General features: G+C 34.5%; 1 protein-coding gene across 1 annotated transcript in view; it reads right to left on the bottom strand.

The window, feature by feature from the left end:
- Positions 1–19705, bottom strand: part of CATSPERB (cation channel sperm associated auxiliary subunit beta) — a 137041-nt gene that overhangs the window by 97142 nt on the left and 20194 nt on the right. Inside the window, exons 5-8 of the mRNA XM_036736737.1 lie at positions 18808–18954; positions 14730–14790; positions 3162–3257; positions 967–1116 (exon numbers count right to left, since the gene is read on the bottom strand). Of these exons, the coding sequence (XP_036592632.1) occupies positions 967–1116; positions 3162–3257; positions 14730–14790; positions 18808–18954 (454 nt within the window). The remainder of the gene's footprint in view (positions 1–966; positions 1117–3161; positions 3258–14729; positions 14791–18807; positions 18955–19705) is intronic.

The raw sequence follows: 19705 nt of genomic DNA, 5'->3' as shown, positions 1-19705 counted from the left end.
TTTAGACAAATTTATAGTGTCAGGTCACTAGGCTCAACTTGTCTGAGCTCCAAGTGGGCCATTCCATTTTTATTACACTCCTCCAACTCTGGGAAAAAAGCAAAAACATTTCTTCTTTCAGCTTTCCTAACCACTTCATTTTATGGACAAATATCTGATTGCCTTCTGGTATAGATAGACTTTGGGACAATATAATTGTTCATGTTTCTGTAGTGCTTTACCATTTACAAAGTGCTTCCCTCACAACAACACCCAAGACAATGAGATTGGGTAAATGTCATCATACCCTCTTTGTAGATGCAGAAATTGATGATTACAGAAATTAACCAAACTACCCATGGTCACAAAGCTGGCAAGGAGCTGAGCTGGTACTTAACTTCTGGTCTTCTAACTCTGACTACCATGGGCAAAGTACTGTGTTAGGTGTCAGTCATGTTCAGTATTTCAATGGATCTTTGATGTTATTGAGGTAAATATACTTCCCACTGGTACAGCTTACAACCCATCTTGTCTTCTCCAATTGTTTTTTTTTTTCATTTTCTTTTTCCAATGCCTTCTCAGAGATCTCATAAAAGAGAACTGGGAAGTATAGATGACTTTCTAAACTCCTTAATAAAGCCATTTACATTGGGAGCCTTCATTTGCTTTCTTCTTTTAAACCAATTGCAAACTGGATTCTGATCTCATCACTCAGGTGAAACTTCTATCTCTATACTTCCCAGTGATCTCCTAATTGCTGAAAAATAATGATTTGTTAATCATGATCCTTCTTAACCTCTCTGCAGTATTTGACAGTTTATCTCCTTCTTTTCCTGGATATTATTTCCACTGAAAAGTTGTTATGATACTGTTCTTCAGGTTCTTCCTTTCTATATCTGACCACTTCTCAATTTCCTTTGTTTTTCATCCATGTCACTGAGCATTACTTACATTGAAGAATATTCCAATTTAAAAGCACAAACTTACCTTCAAAAGTGTTATCAAATACGATACCAAGTATTACCACATCATTAGCACAGGGACACTTTGCTATCCTGATATTTCTCGCATGTGGAATCATCTCAATAAATTGACTGTGGCTTATTTGTTTCCCAAGTTTCCACTGAAGAAGAGGTTCTATGGAATAATCAAATTTAGATGTTAAAATTTATACTTGTGTTTGTATAAAGGAAATATTTCACCATCCATTTTAGAGGCTTTTTGCTATGCATTTTTTATTTTATTTCAACATAATTTATGTATTTTTAGTTTTCAACATTCACTTCCATAAGATTGTGAATTTTACATTTTCTCCTCCTCTCTCTCCTTCACCCTCCTCAAGGTGGTATGCAATCTCATAGAAACTCTACTTATACATTCATATCAAACATTTTCACATTAGTCATGATATAAAGAAGAATTAGAACCAATGGGAGGAACCACGAGAAAGAAGAAACAAAACAACAAAAGAAAAAGAAAGCAAATAGTATGCTTTCATCTGCATTCATACTCCAAAGTTCTGTCTCTGGGTGTGGCTAGCATTTTCAATCGTGAGTCTTTTGGAGTTGTCTTAGATCCTTCCATTGCTGAGATCTAAGTCTATCAAAGTCATTTGTCACACAATGTGGCTGTTACTATGTACAATGTTCTGCTGGTTCTGCTCATTTCAGTCAACATCAATACATTTAAGTCTTTCTGACGTCTGCCTGCTCATCATTTCTTATGACCCAATAGTATTCCATTACATTCATATACCACAACTTGTTCAGCCATTCCCCAATTGATGGGCAGCCCCTCAATTTCCAGTTCTTGGCTACCACAAACAGTGGGTCTTTTTCCCATTTTAATGATCTCTTTGGGGTACAGCTCTAGAAGTTGTATTGCTAGATCAAAGGGTATGCACATTTTTATAGCCCTTTGGACGTAGTCCCAAATTTCTCTCCAGAATGGTTGGATCAGTTCACAACTCCACTAGCAATGCACTAGTGTTCCAATTTTCCTACAGCTTCTCCAGCATTTATCATTTTCCTATTGTGTCATGTTAGCCAATCTGATAGGTGTGATGTGGTACCTCAGAGTTGCTTCGATTTACATTTCTCTAATCAATAGTGATTTAGAGCATTTTTCATTTGACTATAGATATCTTTAATTTCTTCCTCTGAAAACTGCCTGTTCATATCCTTTGACCATTTATCAATTGGGGAATGACTTGTATTCTTATAAATTTGACTCAATATATATTTGAAAAATAAGGCCTTTATCTTAGGTGCTGGCTGTAAAAATTATTTCCCAGCTATCTGCTTTCCTTCTAACCTTGGTTGCATTTTTGTTGTTTGTGCAAAAACTTTTCAATTTAATTTAATTAACATCCTAAAATGGGGATCCTAGGCAGAAATTTCTTCACTGACTGGAACTTATAATTGAAAATTATATTTACATAAATGCAAAAATTTTGTGATATAGCTATATGACTTCCAGCAAGTCACTTTCCCTTTGTAAAAAAGAATGTAAGAATGGGAAAGTGAAAATTGAACTAGTTTATCTTTGAATTCCCTTCCCATTTTAATATTCTATGTGTCCATGAGTCTAATCCAGGGGTGAGGAACCTGCAGCTTTGAGGCCACATGTGACCCTCTAGGTCCTCAAGTATGGCCCTTTGACTAAATCCAAACTTCACAGAATAAATTCCCTTAATAAAAAGACTTGTCTTGTAAGACTTGGACAGACTCAGTCAAAAGGCCTCATCCCAAGATCTAGAAGGCCACATGTGGCCTCGAAGTTGCAAGTTTCCCATCCCTGGTCTAGTCTATATTTAAAAGGAATTGCTTTTCATACTCAGGGATAGCACAGTGGATAGAACACTAGGTCTCAGAACAGGAAGACCTGAGTTGAAAACTATCTCTCTTCAGCAATGGGTGATTCTGAGAAAATCATTTAACCTTTGCCTGCCTTTGTTTCCTCATTTCTCAAGAGGATTCAACAAAAGGACTTAACTCGTAAGGTTTATTGTGAGGACCAAACGAGTTAACATATAAAGTACTTTGCAAATATTAAAGCACTTTGTAAAATATTAGCTTTTATTATTTTGATTCTACTCTTACTCAGAGGAAAATAAATAGTGCTGCACCTCATTGCTTCTCTCACTAATGGAGTTTCGACACTTACATTTGTCTCATTTTTACCTCGGATAAGATCCAAAAGTGTTCCTTCAGTAGTATATGTAGTTAATCCATCTTGAAGTGAAATACTTACAAACCACTGCTCTATTGGTGCAATATCTGTATGCAGACAAAGAGTAAACACTTAGTTAATTCATATAAAGAATAGCAACAAATGAGACTGTGGCATGGAAACTCACTACATGTCCCAATTCAGATAATAATCTAATTCTTAAAGAATCTTGGGAGCACAATATTTTCAAACTGGAAGGAGATTTGTATAAGGAATAACCCAACTCCACCTTCTTATAGATGATGAAATTAACATATAGAGAACTTAAGTGACTTTTTACAAGGTCTCACAGATAGTAAGTGGTAAAGCCAGGATTTGAACCAAGCTTCTGTGATTCCAAATCCATTGCTCCTTTCATTAGACCACCCTATGTCTTCCCACAGATTTTTACTAATAGAATGATGGGAGGATAGGAGCAAATATGAAGTGATGTGATTCCAGAACTCTGATGTGTGAAATTTGGTCATTATTTTCCCTGTGGGGCTCCTATAAACTGTCTTCTTCATAGAGGAATATCCAAATGCTTGATAAAAACCATTTGAAAAGGTATATGAGCAGTGCTTATTTTCATAGAATTACAAAATCCTTTTTAAGTCCAACCTCGTATAACTCCTACCTGAAGAATCAATCTCTTTGACAACCTTCCTAACAGGCGGCATTCCAGTTGTAACTGGAATACCTCCAGAAATTAGAAAATCCCTAACAAGACCTCTCATAATACTTTTGTACAGCTCTAATGTGAGTTTATTTCCTTAAATTGAGCCTAAATCCATATAATTTTTATCTGTTGGTCCTAATTCTGACATTTGTGGCCAAGTAAAATATAGTAATTTCATCTTCAAATTACAACCTTCGCATACCATATTCTGCCTCCACCTATGCTTCATAATACTGTCATTTTGCTGTCTACATTCCTTCCAGATGCTTTCTTTTGCTATTATGTATTTAACTGAGCTTTCCCTCATGCCTGGAACAAAATTCTTTTCCATTTCTATCTTTCAGAATCTTTATCTTCTTCCTGTGTGAAGCCTCCATTGGTATGACAAAGGCCCTTCACATTTCTTATTAGTATTCTATTCCTCCTGAAATTTACCCAGAAAATTTTCTCTGACATCTAAGTTGGCTTTTTTACCTTCCCTTTCATTATTTTCTGGCTCCTTAAACCACTCATCCAGCATTGTGTAATGGATAGATAATCTGAAAAGCCAGGAAGAACTGGGTTAAAGTCCTGTTTCTAACATATATCCCTACATAAAAAGGTTCTTGAGTGAAGGAAATGCTTGATTTTTGGTTTCTACCTCAGTGCTAGCACATATTACACAATCAGTGATTTTGAATTGGATGAGCCCTCAGTGGGCATTCTAGTCCAACCTATACTTGAATAAAAATATCTACTAGTAATAATAATTAATAATAATAATAATGCTTCCTCCAAGCAAGCTAGATTCACTAAAAAGATGTGAAGGAGAAGACTATAGCTGAATGTTAAGACACTTATTGGTATCTTGAAATCAAAGTTGAAAAGGAAAATAATTGTAAAGCAATACCTACTCAATGCCACTGTAAATATTTGACTTCAGAGCTACAAAACAGTTATCTGATGAGAATCCTTCCTGCAGTAGAGGTCCTTAAGGGTTATAAAGTATTAAGAATTGATGTTGGTGATGAACAACAATGGGGAGTGTAAAATGGAAAGCTTTTTTTAAAAAACTTTTTTAAATAATATTTTATTTTTTCCCAATTACGCGTAAAAACAATTTTTAACATTTAAAAAATACTTTGAGTTCCAAATTCTTTCTTTCCTTCCTTCCCCAACCCATCCCTAAGACAGTAACCAATTTGATATAGGTTATATATGTATTATGAAAGACACATTTCCATTTTAGTCATGTTTAGAAAGAAGACAGATTTTTTAAAAATAAAGTGAAAGATAGCATGCTTTGATCTACATTCAGACTCCATCAGTTCTTTCTATGAAGGTGGATAGCATTTTTCATTGTAATACCTTTGGAATTATCTTGGATCATTTTATTTCTGAGAATAGCTACATCATTCACAATTGATCATCATAAAAGATTCCTATTACTTTGCATAATATTCTCCTCTTCTGCTCACTTCACTTTTTATCAATTTGTGTAAGTCTTTCTAGATTTTTCCTGAAATCATCCCCTTCATCATTTCTGTCATGGCAAGCAGGGTGGGACTTTTTACCTTTGTTTTTTGTTTAGGAGTGCTTCTCAGGACTAAGGCAGTCAAGTACCTTTGAATCTTGCCTTTCAAATGTAATGGGAAGCAAAGTGGACTTTTTGTTGTCTTTTGTTCTGGAGTGCTTCCCAGCACTAAGGTAATCAAGTGCCTTTGAGGAGTCTTGCCTTTATTTCAATCAAGAGTCTTTGATTAATTTGAGAGTCTTTGATGACCTGCTTAAGTCACAGGAAGGCCTAGGTCACATGGGTTTGAGTTGTAATTTCTCTGATGCCCTCAGACCATGAAGAAGGGTATATATACTTAGAGGTTAGCTTTTTGCTTTTGGGGACACATTCATTGGAAGAGTATTGGTGCAGAGACTTTGGGTAGCCATCAAGGAGCCCCTGGCTTTGAAAAACCCAGATGTTGGTGCTTCTCTCTCTAGTAACTATACATGTATTGCTATAGATAGACTGGTTTCTGTTATTTGCTCTGTTTATGTAATTTCTGTTGTAATTTCTGGTTATATTCTCTCTGAAGTTCAGGGTGCTGACTTTTTCCCTGAAGTAAGTAAATGATATATGTGTGTGTTTAATTGAAGTAAGATTGTCAACCCCTTAAAGTTGCTTTCCTTAGAAAAGCAGATCAAATAACTTGTACTAGCAGCCCTCCTGTGTGCTGGTGCTGTTGGTCTTACACCCTCACGGCAGCTGCTAGTCCCATTATTGATACAATTTCATACACCACAATAGTATTCCATGAACAATTTGTTCAACCATGGCCCAATTGATGGACATCATTTCAATTTCAAATTCTTTGCAACTACAAAGAGCTGCTATAATATTTTACACAAATAGATTCTTTTCCATTCTTTTTGAATCTCATTGGGATACAGACCTAGAAGTGTTATTGCTGGATCAAAGGGTAGGCACACTTTTATAACCATTTGGGCAGAGTTCCAAATTACTCCCCAAAATTACTCAATTCACAGCTCCACCAGTGGTGTATTAGTGTCCCAATTTTCCCATGTATTTTCCAACATTTATCATTTTCTTTTCTGTCATGTTATCCAATTTGGTAGAAGGTGGTACCTCAGAGCTGGTTTATTTTAATTTTATTTCTCTAATCTAATTTCTCTAATCAATCCTTTGACCATTTATCAATTGGGGAATGACTTGTATTCTTACTAAATTTGGCTCACTTCTCTATATTTTTGAGAAATGAGGTCTTTATCTGATGAATTGTTGGGAAAAAAATTTCTCCAGTTTTCTGCTTTCCTTCTAATCTTAGCTGCATTGTTTATATTTGTGCAAAAACTTTTAAATTTAATATAATCAAAATTATCTATTTTACATATCATAATGGTCTCTCTTTCTTGTTTGATCATAAATTCTTCCTTTATCCATAGATATGACAGGGAAATGATTCCTTGTTCTCCTAACTGATTTATGGTATCAACCTTTATATCTAAATCAAATACCCATTTTGATCATATCTTGGTATACAGGAAAAGATGTTGGTCTATATCAAGTTTCTACCACACTGCTTTCCTCTTTTCTTGGAAGTTTTTGCCAAATAGTGATTCTTTGTCTCAAAATCTAGGATCTTTGGATTTAACAAATCCTAGATTGCTATGACCATTTATTACTGTGTATTATGTAATACTGTGTATTATAATCTGTAATATAATACTGTGTATTATAATCTATCCCACTGATGCACCATTCTATTTCTTAGTCCCAGATTTTTTTGATGAATACAGTTTGAGATCTGGTGCAGCTAGGTTGTTTTACTTCAATTTTTTTCATTAATTCTCTTGATGTTCTTGATCTTTTGTTATTCAGGATGAATTTTGTATATAAATTGCCAAGATTAACAGAAGAAGAAATAGAATACTTAAATACCTCCATTTTAGAAAAAGAAATTAAACATGCCATCAATAAACTCCCTAAGAAAAAATTCAAAGGGACAGATGGAACCACAAGTGAATTCTACCAAATATTTAAAGAATGATTAATTCTAATACTGTATAAAGGATTTGGGAAAAAAGGAGGAGACCTGCCAAATTCTTTTTATGACACAAATATGGTGGTGATACCTAAACCAGGAAGAGTCAAAACAGAAAAAGATAATTATAGACCAATTTCCCTGATGAATATCGATGCAAAAATTTTAAATAAAATAATAGCAAGGAGATTACACCAATATACCACCAGGATCACACACTATCACTGTGTGGGATTTATATCAGGAATTCAGGACTGGCTCAATGTTAGAAAAACACATCAATATCAAAACCAACAGAAATAATGATTATGTCAATAGATGCAGAAAAAGCTTTTGACAAAAAACAGTACCCATTCCCATTAAAACACTAAAGAGCATAGGAATAAATGAAGTTTTTTTATAAAAAGACAAGTAACATCTATCTAAAAGCCATTAACAAGCATTATGTGTAATTAGGATAAGCTAGAAGCCTTCCCACTAAGATCAGAGGTGAAGCAAGGATGCCCAACATTATCCAATACTGTACTAGAAATGGTAGCTATAACAATAAGAGAAAGAAAGAAAAAATTGAAGGAATTAGAATAGGCAATGAGGAAACAAAACAATCAATCTTTGCAGATGATATGATGGAATACTTAGAGAATCTCAGAAAATCAACCAAAAAACTAGTTGAAACAATTAGAATTGTAGCCAAATTGTGGGATATAAAATGAATTCACATAACTCATCAGCATTTCTATGTATTACCAATAAAGTTCAGCAGTGAGGGATAGAAAGAGAAATTTCATTTAAAATAATTGTAAATAATATAAAATACTTGGGAGTCTGCTTGCCAAGACAAACCCAGGAACTAAATGAGCAGTTTCAAAACCTTTTTCACAAAAATAAAGACAGATCTAAACAACTGGGAAAATAGGGTAACCTGAGTCAATATAATAAAAATTAGTTCTTCCTAAATTATTATTCCATGCCATACCAATAAAACTACCAAAAATTTATTTTGTATAGATGGAAAAAATAATAACAAAATTCATCTGGAAGAACAAAAGGTCATAAATATCAAGGGAATTAATGAAAAAAAAAGTGAAGGAAGGTGACCTAGCTGTGCCAGATCTCAAACTATATTCATCAAAACAATCTGGTACTGGCTAAGAAATATAGTTTTACTATCTATTTCCTCCTGTAACTCATTTAACTTTTCCTTGAAGAATTTAGATGCTATACCATATCATGCATATATGTTTAGTATTATTATTATTTTATTATTTATGGTAACTTTTAACAATATTTGGTTTCCTTCCTTATCTTTTTCATTTAGATCTATTTTGGCTTTTGCTTTGTCTGAAATCATAATTGCTACCCCTGCTTTTTTTTTGCTTCATATGAAGCATAATAGATTCTATTCCAGCCCCCTTATCTTTACTCTTGCTCTCTCTCTCTCTCTCTCTTTCTCTCTGTCTCAAATATGTTTCTTGTAAATAATACATTATAAGATTCTGGTTTTTAATCCACTCTGTGATTCATTTTCCTTTTATGAATCAGTTTATCCCATTCATATTCATGGTTATAATTACCGTGCATTTCCCTCCCTACTATTTTCCCTCTATTCATCTCTATCTCTGTCTGTCTGTCCGTCTGTCTCTCTCTCTCTCTCTAACTCCTTATCCATCTATCTATTTGTGTGTCTGTCTGTCTCCCTCCCTCCTTTCATCCTGTGCCTTCTCTCCAGTGTTTTGTTTCTGTCCACCACCTCCCCCCATCCACCCTCCCTTCTATCAGTCCCTCCCCATTTCTCCTATCCCCTCACCTCCTACTTCCCTGAAGGGTAAGATATATTTCTATACCCAACTTAGGGTTTGTTATCCCCTCTTTGAGCCAAGTCTGATCAGAGTAAGATTAAAGCAACACCCACCCCCCATCTTTCCTTCCATTGTAATGGTCCTTCCATGCCTTTTTATGTGAGATGATTTACCCAATGTGAGAAAATTTACCCCATTCTACCTCTCCCTTCCCTCTAGACCCAGTACAATCCTCTTTCTCATCCTTATTTTTTATATCGTCCATCAAACTCAAATTATACCCATACCCTTGTCTATGTATCATCCTTCTAACTATCCTAAATGATAAAGTTCTTAAGAGTTACAAGTATCTAATGTAATGTTGCTGGAGTTGTGAATTGATTCAACCATTATGTACAACTATTTGGAACTACATTTAAAGGCTAGAAAACCACACATAGACTTTTGCCTAGCACCACTACTAGGTCTGTACCCCAAAAAGTTTTTAAAGGGAAAAGAACCTACTTGCACAAAAATATTTTCAGCAGCTCATTTCTGGTGGCAAAGAATTGGAAACTTAGGGAATGTCCATCAATTGGGGAATGGTTAAACGAGTTATGGTATATGATTGTGATGGAATACTATTGTGCTATAAGAAATCATGAGCAGGATGCTCTCAGGAAAACCTAGAAAGACTTCCATATGATGCAAAATGAAATGAGCTGAAGCAGGAGAACGTTGCACACAGTAATACCAATATCATAAGATAACCAACTGCAAATAATTTGGTTATTCTCATCAATACAGTGATCCAAAACAACTTGGAAAGACATATGATGAAAAATGCTCTCCATCCCAAGAGAAAGAACTGACGGAGTCCAAGTACAGATTGAAGCATACATTTTTAACTTCATTTTTCTTGGGTTTTTGTGGTTCATGCTTTTACAACATGACTAATATGGAATTATGTTTCTCATGACTACACATCTATAACCTATATCAAATTGCTTGCCTTTTCGATGAGGGCAATGGGAAAGGAAGGAGAGAATTTGGAACTCAAAATTTTAAAAATTAATGTTAAAAATTGTTTTTACATGTAATTGGGGGAAAATAAAATATTAAATAGATATTTTTTTTAAAAAATAAAGTTACAAGTATCATTTTCCTGTGGAGGGATATAAGCAGTTGAACCTTATTTAATCCCGTATGATTCCTCTTTCCTGTTTGCCTTTTTATATTTCTCTGGAGTTTGAAAATCAGCTTTTCTGTTCAGCTCTGGTCATTTCATAAGAAAAGCTTGAACTTTCATTGCATATCCTTTTTTTCCCTTGAAGAATTATACTCACTTTTGCTGAGTACATGATTTTTGGTTGTAATCCTAGCTCCTTTGCCTTCCAGAATATCATATTTCAAGTCCTCTGATAATTTATTGTAAAAGCTACTAAATACTTTGTAATCTTGACTGTGACTCCTTGATATTTGAATTGTTTTTTTTTTCTGGTTGTTTGCAGTATGTCCTCCTTGGCCTGGGAGCTCTGGATTTGGCTATAATATTCCTGTGAGTTTTCATTGAGATCTCTTCCCAGTGGTGATAAGTGAATTCTTGCCATTTCCATTTTATCCTCTGGTTCTAGGATATCAGGGTAGTTTTCCTTTGTGATTTCTTAAAAGATGATGTCTAAGCTCTTTTTATCATGTCTTTCAGGTAATCCAATAATTCTTAATGGCCTCTCCTAGATCTATTTTCTATATCAGTTGTTTTTCCAATGATATATTTCAAGTTTTTCCTTTTTTTTTCATTTTTTAAATTTTGTTTTATGGTTTCTCGATGTTTCCTGTAGCCATTAGTTTCCACTTGCCCAATTCTAATTTTGAAGGAATGATTTTCTTTAGTGAATTTTTGTACTTCTTTTTTCCTTTTGGCCAGTGCTACTTTTTAAGGACTTGTTTTCTTTAATGCATTTTTACACATTTTTCCTTTTTTTGCTTCTTTTACCACAATTCTCTTGAATCATCTCATTTTTTCCAAACTGTTTCTTCTTCCTCTCTTATTTGATTTTTTAATTTCTTTTTAAGCTCTTTCAGGCATTCTTCTGGGGCCTGAGGCAAATACTTTTTTTTGAGTCTTCACATGTAGCCATTTTGACCTTGTTGTCTTTTTCTGAATTTGTGTTTTGATCTTCCATGTCACCATATGTCACTTCTATGGTCAAGTTTCATTTGTTTTTTGCTCATTTTCCAGCCTATTTTTAATTTTTAATTAAAAGTCAATCCTGATATCTCTTTCCAATGCAAAGGGAGAGGAAGGGCAGCAGAAGGCTTGTGAGGATTTAGAGGTGAGTGAGCATGCCAAAGGCAAGGTAGCTGTGCAGAAACAGCTTAATGGCATGAGCGCATCTGACTCCACAGCATCCCAGAAAGAAAATTGCCACAACTCAACAACCAAGTATGCTCCACCTCCACACACCTGCTTGAACTGGGTTTTCAACTGGAGATACAGATTTTTTTTGCCCTTTTTTTTAGAATTTTATTTTATCCATCTTTTAGGAGTTAAATTATTTAACTATTTATAGTGATTACCTGCTTAATTATTGTATGAATTATTACCTTCATGTTTCTTTTAAATAGGGCTCCTCAGCATTGCTGAAAGCATTAGACATATCCTCATAATGAAATTTTACTATTTAATTTTTCTGTATTATATTTATTCTGTTTATATCATTTTAATTTTATTTTGAAGCTTTGATTTTAGAATTGGATTCAACTTTAATGTCTGCGACTCTTGGGGGAAAATGTTACTTGTTAAGTTCCCTAATTTTTATATTCAGATTTTCTGTTTGAAATGCATGTTTCCTCTTGGGATATAGATTTTTTCTGAAATTTTTTAGAATTTTATTTTATCTCTTCTTTGGGAGTTTAAATTACTTAATTACATTCATTTTTACTTAGTTACTATTTTAATATTTCTTTTAAGCAGTGCTTTCAATATCATCATAACAAGCATTGGAAATTCCCTTGGTATGAAATTTCATTTTATTATTTAATTTTTATACAATGTATATTTATTCCTTTTATATTATTTTAATTTAGTTTAATGTTTTGATTTTAGAGCTTAATTTAATTCAACATGTCTACTACTCTTCTGAACAATTACTATTTTGTGAATTTTATAATTATAATATATAATATTGCTTTCCATTTGAAATGTACTTGCCTTAGGTCACACAGATAGTAAGTCATAGAGCTGGGATTTGAATCCTGCTCCTCTAACTCTGAATTCAGTGATTTTTCCACCATATCAATGGATCAATGATCTCATTAAGGTGAGTACTCCTTCCAGCCATCCATGACTTTTTGTTCCCTGGTTGTCTATATTTTTTATAATCTTACATAAATTTTCCTCAATAGGTTTATCCAATGTGGGGAAAGCTTTCTTGTGGTTCTCTTAACAATGCATGGGTGCCTATGGCAGGAGTGCCATCTGTTTTATGTAGTCTGGGCTTTCCCTTAAAGGAGTGGGAAGACCATTCTTGAAACCATCATTGGTCTGGCTCCCTTGCCATTTGAAATATAAAAAAGTCAGAAGAGTATCCCAAAGAGATCATACCAGTGGGAAAAAGGACCCATATGTATGAAAATATTTATACCAGATCTTTTTGTGGTGGCAAGCAATTGGAAATCAAGGGGCCCATCAATTGGTCAATGGCTAAACAAGTTGTGATATATGAATGTAATGGCATACTATTGTGCTATAAGAAATGAGGAGCAGACAGACTTCATAATAACCTAGAAAGACTTACGTGATCTGATGCTGAGTGAGGGGAGCAGAACCAGGAGAACATTATACATGATTACAGACACACGGTGTCTGTGATGACTAACTTTGATAGACTGGGCTCTTCTCAGCAATGCAAGGTTCAAGGACAGATCCAAAAGACTCATGATGGAAAAAGTTATCCACATCCAGAGAAATGATTATGGAATCTGAATGCAGATTGAGGCAAACTATTCTCTCTCTCTCTCTCTCTCTCTCTCTCTCTCTCTCTCTCTCTCTCTCTCTCTCTCTCTTTTTCCCTCCCTTCTCCCTCCTTCCCTCCCTTCATTCATCCATCTCTCTCTCTCTCTCTCTCTCTCTCTCTTTTGGTTTTGTTTCTTTTTCTCATGGTTCATTCCATTGGTTATGATTCTTCTTTACAACTTGATTATTGTGAAAATAAGTTTAATGTAAAGGTATATGTAGAACCTACATCAAATTACATGCCATCTGGTGGGGGAAGGAGGGAGGAGAGGGAGGGGGAGAAAATTTGGAACTCAAAAACTTGTGGAACTGGGTGTTGTAAACTAAAAATAAATTAGTTTATAAAAAAGTCAGTCAGGGAGTTGATTTCAGAGATTTTATCATAATTCCTGCTGCCATGAATGGAATACTTTTTCTCAACTAGCACAATCAATTGCTGTAGTGAATGTAGAGGCATAGGGGATTAGCTATGTTACCTGGATTAATCTTTTTCATTTTAGAAATTCATCCCTTTCTTTTGTTATTAATAAATTCATTTCTTGCATTTTGTGATGTGCAAGAGGCTCATTTTCTGCCTTGAGTCTAAATCACCAGAAAGGCCTAAATTATCAATCTGTCTGTCTTCTATCTCCTAATACATGACAAGCCCACTTCCCTTTCCAGTCATATATCTATCTGACAATATTTTTAAGCTATTTTCTGTATACAATTTTTGTTTATTACTATGCTTTAGTTGTTTGCATCCACCATTGTCTTTTGGTGGTATTATTTAGACTCTTCTGAGATGATTTTATTCTATAATTTGAAGTGGTAAGTCACCAGAAGGTATTAAGATAGGTTACCAAAGAGGAATAGGTTGAAAAAAATTATATACAATTCTCCAAATTTGATCTAGGCAATTCTATTTATTTCTTAGTCTAACTCATTGTGTATCAGTAATCAGTCCAAGATATATGCTCTGACAGACCAGTTCAGTGGGTTGTACACACAAACTGTATACACACAAATTTGTGTACACACAAATCTTAGTCCTAACATTCTTAGTCTTAATATATTATAGTCTTAGACATTCTTCAACCACCGAGTTTTCTTTATTAGGTCCAACTCTTTTGAGTAGGAATGAATATCACTTATGAGACTATGTACTGTTCTAGTTGATTTAGTCAATGTGTTGTCACCAAAGACTATGGAATGTTCTAGTTGGTTCAGTCAATGTGTTGTCACCAGTGAGTAGGAGCATGTGACAAACTTTACCATTTGTAGGGAATGCCTTTCTATTTGAACTTTGTCCTGGGTAGCCTACATGGCAATAGGAAATATGTTGGACAAAACAGATTATTGTTTTGTGCCTTACTTGAAGTTAACAATCAAATCACCATTAAAAAAGTTTTCTCTATTCATGTATCTATCAGTCTATGTAGTCTTAAAATTTTTGCATGATGACAATTCAGAATTCAATAAGTTCACATTTTAAAAATCATTATTTTTATCACATCTAGGTAAGAGAAACAAACATTAATCATTCTTACCTGTATTATATGTAATTGTTTCTCTTGGGATGCTAATAAACCAGGCATTCTGCTTAATATCCTTGATAAAGATGAAAGAAAAAGGTATTATAATCATTAATACTAAAACTTTATTTGACATGTTTGATTCTATAATTGCATAAAAGAAATTTTAAACAACTCAATACCTAAACGTTCTATTCTTTAGCCAATGTTAACTCTACTAAACCAGAAAAGGAGAAAAGTTAAATGAAAAAGAAAGTATGAGCACCCAAATGAATTAACTCAAAATGTCTCCTCAACAGTAATTAAGATATTTGATGGTAGACAATAATGGCGCTTTTGCAGTGTTGGCAAACAGCCCAATGATGTAGATCAGAATCTAAGTGTACCTGCCTCCCATTGTGATTCTTGTACACCTCCTCACATATATCTCTCAAAAGAGGCCTATCCAAAATGTCAAGGCAGAGGGTTCTTCTATTTCTTGTGGGGTTCCATAGATTCCAATGGAGAATACAGGCTACCTTTCCGTTATCCTTTAAATCGCTACATATTTCTCAGTTTAAGAAACAGGGGCTGAGAGGATAGGTGATTTAAGTGAGAATTGGATGCAGAACCCAATTTTCCTAATTCTTTCCACACACTATGGAGGCATACCTAAAACCCAATTTTCACCATTGTAAATACACAAAGACTAATATATGAATTAAGTCATTAGGGGAAAAAAAGAATCAGTGTCCAGCTTGGGAAGAAATGGTTGGCTCCACATTTCCTAGCAATGTCTTCCATGGAGAGTGAATATGTTAAATATTTAAGTAAGTGAAAGAGGAATGAAATCTGTTTATTACTTAGGAAGAAGGCAAAGAATGCTCAGGACCTAGGTGTAGCTTCAGGATGGCAGAATGATTCTGCTTATCAAATGAATAAATTGTCATCAAGTTACTGAATCTTATAAATCCTTTTTATCCCCTCAATAAGAGCTATCAAGACTCCCACCCAAGACCACTCCTCTTTTCACTACTCTCTCTCTCTCTTTTTTACTATTAGGAGATATCTCATTTTCCAGAGCTTAGGCTCAGCAAGCAAGCTCTGCCTTGATCTTAACATAACAGTCCTTTGTGCCTACTCTCTGGATGAACTCTGCTGCAGTTAAACTTTAGAACTGTCTCAAATTCACCCTAGGTGGTCCCTGAGTTAGGGCAAGCATCTGCAGGAACCACATCCTGGTCATGAGACCCTGCTATGAACAGACTACTTGTCACTAGGCAAACTTAGCACATTGCTGCCCTTTCACCTCACTGCTACCATTATGTTTCACTGCTTGATTCTTTATCTTGCTCTATCTATCTATCTATCTATCTATCTATCTATCTATCTATCTATCTATCTATCTATATGTTACAGCTTAGCCTCAGTGCCTTGGGTCTTCTCAGTCGTAGACCAGACTCCTGCATATGTGTCTACTTTTCCCTCCTCCAATGGAATAAAGAAAGCTTTTGCCTATGACCTCTGTTGGCTCTTTGGAGATTTATTTTTCAGAATTAATAGAACAAACCAAGGGCCAATCATTAAGTCTAATATGTCGACATGACAGTTTTGCACTGCTAAAAAACCTTGATTAAAAATCATTGAACCAAATGTTCCCTCAAACTAAATCATATTTCATAGACTAATTCCTAGAAAATTGTCTATACTGATTGCCTCCACTTTATTGCCTCTCATTCATTTCTCAGCCCTTTGCAGTGTGTCTTCTGACTTTATCACACCAGAAACTTCTCTCCCTAATGTTATTATGACCACTTAATTACAAGATGTGATTATTTTTGTTCAATCCATATTAATTGAACTCTGTGCATTATTTTAACCTCTCCAACACCCATTTGTTACCAGATACTCATCCCTTCTAGGATTTTGTGACATTGCTTCTTCTTCCTTTCCTTGCCAGAGCCTTCCCATCTTATATGGTTGATTGTTCTTCCTATCCCCCAAACTTTGAGCTCCTTGAGAGCAGGCACTGTTTTTAATTATTTTTATATTCCCAGAATTTAACACAGTGTCTAGCAGATAGTAGGTGCTTAATAAATGCTGATTGACTGACTGACTCCTTCTTATAAGACCATTACTATTCAGTTAATCAGTCAATAAACATTTATTAAGCACCTATTATGTGCCAGGCACTGTGGATCTTCCAACTAAATGTGTACCTCAAGGTTCTGTAGTAGGACATCTCAAATTTAGCATTTCCATAAGAGTATTCATTATCTTACTCCCAAAACTCATCCTTCTACCAAATTTTTCTGTTTCTGTCCCTTATACTCTGCACTCCATTGACATTAACCTCCTTGCTGTTCCTTTAATGAGAAACTCCATCTCTCAGCTTTGGGAATTTCTACCAATTGTCATCCATGTCTGAAATGCGCTCTCTCTCTTCATCTCTGCCTCCTGGCATCCTTTAAATACTAACTTCTTGCTTTCTACAGGAAGTCTCTCCCAGTTTCTCTCAATTCTAGTACCTTTCCTCTATTGATTACTTCCAATTTATCCTATATGTAGAGTAATTGTACACACTTGCTTATATGTTTTCTCCTCGTTTAGACTGTGAACTCCTGACAGCAAGGACTATCTTTTACATATTTTTGTATGCTCAGGACTTAGCACAGTTATTAGCAAATAATAGGTACTTAATAAATGTTTACAGACTAATTGACTTTCAAGAACACCATCTTCCTTCCAGTCAGTCAGACTTGTGGCCTTCAAGTCATCATCAACTCCAAACTTTCCCTCACCCTATGAGCTTATTTAGCTGTCATTGATTCTATTTCCATGATGTCTCTCATATCCGTTCCCTTCTCTCTACTCACATGGCCACAATAGTAATCCATGCCTTTGTTACTTTCTACCTGGACTATTGTAATAGTTTCCTAATTGGTCAGCCTTTCTCAATGTTCTCCCCTCTCCCATCCATCCTCCACTCATTGCCAAAGTGATATTTCTAGGCACAGCCCTGACCATGTCATTACTCTTCAAAAGAAGTTCTAGTGGCTTCCAATTGCCTTTAGGATAAAATAAAGTCATCTTTGCAAATATTAAAGCCCCTTACACTCTGGTTCCAACCTACTTTGCCAGACTTATGCATTCCACAATCCATCTAAATTAATATTCTTGTTCTTTACACATGGCAAACCATTTCCATCTCTGTGTCTTTCTACACACAGTCATACATGCCTGGAAGGAAGATTTTCCTCACCTATACCTTTTAAAATGCATAGTTTCTTTAAAAATTCAGATTAAATGCTCTCTCTTACAAGAGATCTTTTTATTACCAAATAGTAGTGCTTCTTCCAATATAACATTTTTTGTCAAAGTTTCTTTATATACTTACATGAATGTAATAGAATGTGTGCTTCTTGAGGATAAGGACCATTTCAATTTTTTCTTTATATTACCAATGCTTATACCATGCCTAGCACATTACCATCATGTAAAAATCAATGTTAACTTATTGTCAAATGCTAGAACCCTCACTTTTATCATCAGATTAGCTCTTCAGGTGGTCAGGAAAAAATGTTCCATTGCCTCAGAATGTAAATTCCAAAAGGATTGCTATAAATCATCTAAGTTTTCCATGTTGAGCTTTGATAACTATAGTTATCAAATAGTTGGATTGTATAACTACTTTATTACCAACAATTCAAATGGTCATTGTTCTGCAAAGCTTTGCAACAGTAAGCACAAATGGGCCACCCCCAAATTGTATTGTAGGAGCTAAAAATTCCACTGATCTCAAATTATGGAATTGGACTTCCTTCCATTTAGATTTTGTTATTTACTGTTCAGTTTGAACTCATTTCTTTGTTATTATTCTTACCAAAACATTACTACTTCTGGTAACGATTCCTGTCTTTTCTCCTCATTACTCTTCCATTTCTTTTTGTTTTTTCCCTACCTTCTTAGTAACAACATACTCTTCTAACAACATAAATATTATTAAACTTCCCTTTGGAAGGACAAAAGCAAAATAACAACATTATGTTAATCATAAAGAATGTATTCACTGCTAAAAATAAAATATTACAAAGTAAGGTATTTTTTAAGTTACCATAGATAAATTAAAGTGAAAGACACCAGAATAAGTACTATTCATGATTCTAAAAGTGGGAGCAAGTCCTCTTGATGTAAACAGTTTTATAAGGTCCTCTCTGATCTCTGAAGATTTGCCTCTAGTTAAGAAGTAACAGTTGACTACCTTTAAAAAAAGAAAAATCAAAATATTAAATCTCTGTGTGGATAGAGAGGTTAGAGGTTAGAGGAAAGAAGCATACCATATTCATCTATTAATAAGGGATAGGCAAGGAGAATCAGGCAATCTAGAGTGGAGTTCTTTTAAAAATTCTTTAATGGAATTAATAGTATAACATGAGATAATAATTTTACTTCTATAGTGTGGCATCCAAAGGTCAGAGCAATCTTAGCTTAGCACCAGAATGATCAGGTATGTCAACTGATGCAAATATTTTTAGACACTTGAAACTTGATTAGGCTTAAATATTTCTGCTTCATAGTTAATCTTTTTCTATATTGTTATTAATATTCCTTAGCATTTTAAAGGCTTTTCAAATAATGTGACAAATAAAAATATGCTATTCTATCTATAAGGACCAAATGTGTCAAATGATGCATCTTGGTTGTTTACACATTTTGAAATTCTGGCCTTTCTTTAAATCAAGTTCAATATCTAACTAAAGGAAGTTGCTATAGATAAATTGGGTCACTCCTTTATGAAAAAACTCAAACTCTGAATTAATCAAAATAAAAGATCAAATGTAGCATCCTACTCTTGGACAAGTTATGGGCATACTAGTTATATTGATAATGTATTTTTGCTTAATTTGAAGATCTTCCCCATCCATTAATAGGCCCGTGTGACCTGCTTATGTCACAGGAAGCCTAAGTCACATGTGGTGGGAGGAGCTTGCTGAACAAGTGGAACAGGAAAG

Source organism: Trichosurus vulpecula, chromosome 8, assembly GCF_011100635.1.
Source record: "Trichosurus vulpecula isolate mTriVul1 chromosome 8, mTriVul1.pri, whole genome shotgun sequence".
Classification (NCBI taxonomy): Eukaryota; Metazoa; Chordata; class Mammalia; order Diprotodontia; family Phalangeridae; genus Trichosurus; species Trichosurus vulpecula.
Note: the sequence above shows the minus strand (reverse complement) of the source record. Positions and strands in the feature narration are given on the sequence as shown.